This window comes from Lontra canadensis, unplaced genomic scaffold (assembly GCF_010015895.1).
Source record: "Lontra canadensis isolate GAN:19392208 unplaced genomic scaffold, GSC_riverotter_1.0 scaffold2, whole genome shotgun sequence".
In the NCBI taxonomy this organism is placed as follows: domain Eukaryota; kingdom Metazoa; phylum Chordata; class Mammalia; order Carnivora; family Mustelidae; genus Lontra; species Lontra canadensis.
In genome coordinates, this window is record NW_022630996.1 from 54160213 (window position 1) to 54166518 (window position 6306).

The following is a 6306-nucleotide window of genomic DNA, read 5'->3' on the forward strand; positions in this document are numbered from 1 at the left end:
AGTTTGAAATGTACCATAAATTAATATGGGAATGAAAGAAGTGTTAAATTATGCTCAAAATAAGAAAATAAGAATAAGGGAATTTCCTTGGGCAGAAAAAAATAATGTTAACTGATGCCCTCGTGCAGCGGAGCAGTTTAGCTTTTATTTCATCTCCCTCTTTATCAATGAAACGATTTCCACACTGTAAATAACAAACATGAATAAGAGGCAATTATAGCTTGAGAACGATGAGAATATAATAAAATGACATAATCACATGGATTCAGGGCTCTAAGGCCCTCTTCATTTAAGAACAATGGGAGAACTGGCCATAGGAAGTGAGGTGGGATCTTTTGCAAGCTTGAGAGGGCAAGGTTGTGTAGGAGTGGATATCGGAGATTAGACACACCTAAGTTTACCCTTGACTCAGTTGTGCCAGGCAAGCCTCTTTGCGCTCACCCCCTGACATGTCACACAGTGTGGTTTAGAGAATGGATTTTATTAGGGTAATCAATGTACAAGCAAAGACCAGGAAAAAAAAGAGGACTTGAGTTTTCCGATCCCCCTAATATCCTCTAGATAGATGATGAGGGGTGGGGCCTGCTGACACATGGTGAGTGAACATTCTGGGAGATAGGAATTCCTCCTCCTGCTGCTCTTCTGTTTTACAAAGCTATCTGGTCCCAGTGAGGGTTGGGCCAGAGCAAACTGAAGAACAAGTTATCTGGGCACCCCCTTCCCAAAGCTGGATGCCAACCATTCATAGATCTGTCTGGGAAAGCCAGCTGCTCAAAATCTGCTGGCTTTGCAGGCCTGTGCAAAGTTGCCTTCCTCTCTTTCAGTGGAAAATGCTAAGAATCTAGTGGGAAACGAAGATTGAAAACAAGCCCCCCTTGCTGGTGAGGGAGGCCCCAGTACTAATTGTCTCCATGTCCCGGCAGATCACAGTGAATTCTCAGGACCATTCTCAGGGCCATTAAGACAGTCGTGCTTGATATACCACAGAGCCTCAATACATTTTTTTTTAAGATTTTATTTATTTGAGAGAGAGAATGAGAGAGAGAGAGAGCATGAGATGGGGGAGGGTCCGAGGGAGAAGCAGACTCCCTGCTGACCAGGGAGCCTGATGCGGGACTCGGTCCTTGGACTCTAGGATTATGACCTGAGCTGAAGGCAGTCGCTTAACCAACTGAGTCGCCCAGGCACCCCATCAATACATTTTAGAATAGGTTTTCTAACAGATGATTAGTGATTGTTATTGGGGAAGTGGTGGTTTCTGAGACCACAAATGGAGATACATTCCTGGTAAGTTTATCACAAATCAGGGCTGTATGTGAGTTAAGTATCTCTAGTTATATGTGAAGCTTTCACACTGTGCCTGCGCGGGCTGCTCTGCCCTAAGCCTGAGAATGCCTGGTTTGGTGTTACTGATGTTCAAAGCTTGTCTGTTGGTTTGTGTTTCGGTTTGTTTGTTTTCCCTCTCCTCCAAAGGACCTCTCAAATTTACTATGGTTAGAGACTTTCTCCTTCAGCCATCTATGTTAAATTCACACCCATAAAAACATGCTCCCTTGATGGAGTGGGAGTGATGTTTCAAAAAAGGGTGTGTTCCACATTTATTCACCAAGCCAAGCATCTACAATGCACAACAGTGTCTCACAGCTGAAACGAGGACCTACGCAAGCTGGGGAACCTTGCCTTCTCATCTGTCTTTCTGTCTTAGCCCTAAGGCTCCCAGTGCTTTCTTTCACTCCCATCCTCAGGTGCTCTTGTCCTTTTCCGGTTCCTCCCTCTGGCAGTTACTAATTTTTGTTCTACCACCTCGGTCAGTCTGCTTTTTATAGACATCAAAATTACTTGCCTACTCTTATGCCAAATCAAAATACTAACCTTTATTTGTCATTCTAAGCTAAAGCATACTTTCCCTCTTTCTTTGAACTACTAGTATAGAATTTTAGTTCTATTTGTCCAACTTCAAAAGAAAGGAAAAATTTATTTGAGATATAATCTGCCCACCTTCCACAGAATGGCAATTAAAATATTTCCTGACTTACTAAATATTTGGACCAAGTCTTTGCTGTGTGCTAGACACTGTCCTAGGTGTTTTACACCCGTTGATAGACTTAATCTCGCAGCAACCTTTGGGAGCAGGGACTTCTATTATTTCATTTGACAGATGAGGATGCTGAAAGAATAGGACTTGCTCAAGATTATACAGCTAATAAGCAGCTGGTCCAGGAAGAAAACCCATCTAGTTTGGCCTCAGAGACCAGTTTCTCAGCCTTTACAATACACTGACTCTCAATCAGTGGTTCCCAAAGTGTGGTTTCTGACCACCAGCATGATACCTTTACTAAATGCTCATTCTCAGGCCCTACCCGAGTTAAGCTCTGCAGGTGGGGTGCAGCAATCTGTTTTAATGGGCCCCTTGGTGGTTCTGATGTCCATTTAAATTTGAGAACCTCTGCTTTAGTGAGGGAAATAGTGAGTGAATTACTAATATAGATTCTAAAACTTCTTTCATGTAGTAGCAAACCCTTGCTTTTTTTTTTTTTTCAAGATTTTATTTATTTGTGAGAGAGACAGAGAATGGGGGGATGGGGGAGGGAGAGAGGGAGAAGCAGACTCCTCGCTGTGCAGGGAACCCCATGCAGGTCTCAATCCCAGGACCCCAGGATCATGACCTAAGTTGAAGACAGATGCTTAACCAACTGAAGCACCCAGGCGCCCAAAGGAATGCCTTGCTTTTTTTAAAGTGTGATTTTATGACTAAAATTATTATAGAGGCTTTAACACATTACAGTACATATGGTACAATACTTGAGAATACTGGTAGAGCTGCCTAAATTTCTTAGAAAATTTAGTATATATTTGAAAAGCAAAAATGTTTTGTTTAAGAATTTAAAGATGGTTTAAAGAAAAAAAAACTGCCATCTGATTTTTATTCCTTGAAACTAGGTATTGGAAATATCATAGTAAACTACAATGGGGAAGTGCAGACTTTTTTTGCTTTGTGTTTTTTGTTTTATTTTATTTAAATAAAATAAAAATAAAATAAATAAAATAATTTTTTTATTTTTTCTTTTTTTTTTAAGATTTTATTTATTTGACAGACAGAGATCACAAGTAGGCAGAGAGACAGGCAGAGAGAGAAAGAGGAGGAAGCAGGCTCCCTGCTGAGCAGAGAGCCCGACATGGGGCTCAATCCCAGGACCCTGGGAACATGTCCTGAGCCGAAGACAGAGGCTTTAATCCACTGAGCCACCCAGGTGCCCCTTTATTTTTTCCATTTTTTATTTTATTTTAATTTTTATTTTATTTATTTATTTGACAGAGAGAGAGCGTGAGAGAGAGAAGAGTGAGTGGCAGTGGGGGACAGGGAAGAAAGAGGGAAAGGAAGAAGCAGGCTCCCCGTTGAGCAGGGAGCCCGATGCAGGGCTCCATCCAAGGACCCTGGGATCATGACGTGAGCCAGAGGTAGACACTTAACCTACTGAGCCACCCAGGTGCCCCAAGAAATACAATTTTTAAAAAGGGACTTAAGCACAGACTTAAAAACTTTTAAAATTAGTTAGTAAAACCTAACACAAAAACTAAGGGTCTCTGAAAATGCAAACACATTTGAAAGTTCAGAATCATTACATAGAAAACTGGATCAATAAACTTCTATTCTTTCTAATTCCCATCAACTCCATGTAGTACCATTTCCATTGTCCTACTACCTCTATAAAACTATACACCCCTACAGAAATTAGAGACCAATATTTGGCATACGCTGAAACAGCATTTATTGATGTAACTTATGTACTTTGAGCATAAATGCTTTGTGCTCAGTGATACTGTAAAGCAACTGTTATACTTTCCGAGTTAGGAAATTTAAATATTTTCTTACATTTATCTATGGCATAGAGCATGGCCTCATAGCACAGTGTTATAAGAAGAATTCCATTATATATTGAGTCCTAATTACACCAATGAGTGTAGCTGATGGACTTTAAGAATGTGTAATGACCTCTCCCAACCTTACTTTTGCAAGTGAAAATTGAGATAATGCCACTTCTACTTTACAATGTGCTCTGAAGATGAAGTAAACAATTGCATATAAAAATATTTTGTAAAGTAAAAAAAAAATCACACATAGGCACACACACCTAGATTTGTTTTTTTTTTTTTTATCCTTGCAACTTCCATTTCACCTAATCACAATTTATTTACAATTACAGTAACTGCACATCTGTTTGTTTGTTTGTTTAGGAGCCAATGAGGGTTTCCAACAGATATCCCAAGGTGTAAGATATTACAAAAATTATTTTTCTTTCCTAAAGCAAGACTTTAAAATCCTTAGAAAGAGCAGAATTCACTTAAATCTATCCACATACTCAAAACTTTCACCTTAGATCTTCAAGTCATTTGCTGCTGCCATACCCCAGACAACATTTCCAGTTAGAAAGAATCAACACACTAGTTAGGGGGTAAAGACAACAGCTGAACATTTTCCTGCTGGGACTTCATTGTCAACGACCTCACTCATATTCTCTCTGGGCGTGAGCTTAACACTTCAGGGAATTGAAAAAGATTTATTCATCTTGTTAAAAATGGAGACTCTGGATTTTGTGTGTATATGCACATGCGTACTAGCTCTATTTGCATCTTATCATTTATGAACCTGAACTAGTAACTGACATCAAAAGCAAATTAAGACTTCAATCTGTATATCTGAATACAATTGCCTTAACATATATACACTTTCAACATATAATTTGCATTCTAATAATTATTACACTACTGATGCTCTTTGAGAAATAGTTAGGTTTACTCAAATAGTCAAATTTATTATATTGTTCCAACTCTTAGCCTAAATTAGTCTGATTTTGCTCATCAAAACCAGAAGATTTTCAATGACCTGAGAAGACAGATAACAGATCATTTTTTTCTGATTTATAACACAATTATCTCTCTACTACAAGTACTAATTATTTAAATGTGTCACTATCATGATATTTTTAAATATAGAATCCCTGGAAAAATAATTATCTTATCCATCCAGTATCAGAATTCGTGTTTCCCATGTCCTGGGTATAGGAGATGAGAAGGAAATTGCCAGAAAGAGAGCACACAAAATACATGAGTAACCAGAAACAAAACACAAGTCTGCTGAATCCATGTCAAAGAAATACACAATATTTTACATTGCTTCTCATCTTCATTGATTCTTTTTGAGGCAGAGAAGTCTCCTGAAAGGTTGTTGGAATTTTGAATTACTCAAGATGATTATAATTGAATGGCTGGAGGGAAATGCTGCCATTATATCCTTTAGTACAAAGAAGCAATGACTTCTATAAGGAATACTGAATGTCATATTTGCCATGAAGGCAGCAAAATAAGAAATAAAGAAGCAAAAGAACGTCATCACTGTTTTTAATGCATTTATATGGGCTTCTGTGCTGGCATTTCTAACACCATGAGATCCATTTTGCATCCGATGAGTGTGCTTGTAGAGAGAAATGAGTAACATAAAAGTGCACATCACAAATAGGGCTAGGGGAAATAGTAATGCCAAGTTGACAAGAAGTACTCCATTAATTTGCCTTATCTTGGGTTCAGTTCTCTTCAGCGTGGCATTCTTGAGGACATCATCATCATTTGTGTCTTTAGGGTAATCAGCCTCAATACACAGAGCTGCTGTGCTCATGGAGGCCAGAAAGCTTCCCAAAAGCAACCAGCTCATTAACTTTGAGATCCTGAATTTCAGCCAAAGAAAATAGGACTGAGTGAAGCCTGATATCTTGAGGCAGTAAAATACAGAAAGGCAGGTGGCAAACCAGAGACTGACAGAACTGAAAAACATCCAGAAGAACAACATTGCTGCACCATAAACTTTTACCCTATAAAAGAGTGGAAAGAACACCGAGAAAAAACTTTGCACCATTAACACCATCAGCAGACCAAATCTCGACATCCCTATACATAGGAAAAGGAGTTGCATTGGTGTTGGCTTTCTGCTTTTGATCAGTTCTTTACAGTTGATGAGGATAAGAAATCCATTTACTGTAAACCCTGTGATAAATTCTGCTGACATAATAATAACATGAGGAATCGCTGACAAGAAGGAGGCCATGTTTCCTACCACGAGTCGCAGCTTTTTCTTGTGGATGGGGATTAAATACCTCCTCTGGATGACCTTGCGGATAGGAGCGTAGAGCCCTGAGAAATCTGATCTTCTTCCAACTCCTGGATCGTAAGTAGAACCTTGCAGCCGACTTATACCCTAAGGAAGAAAATCAGAGGGACTACTTTTTGAATCTGGTGCCTTTAAAAGAAACT

The 6306-nt window shown here is 39.1% G+C and overlaps 1 protein-coding gene across 1 annotated transcript; it reads right to left on the reverse strand.

Moving 5' to 3' along the window:
• Nucleotides 1-5185: 5185 nt before the first annotated feature.
• LOC116872598 (taste receptor type 2 member 7-like) lies at nucleotides 5186-6100 on the reverse strand. The gene has a single exon (XM_032865916.1). It carries the CDS (start codon nucleotides 6098-6100, stop codon nucleotides 5186-5188), a length of 915 nt encoding a protein of 304 aa, XP_032721807.1.
• Nucleotides 6101-6306: the final 206 nt, after the last annotated feature.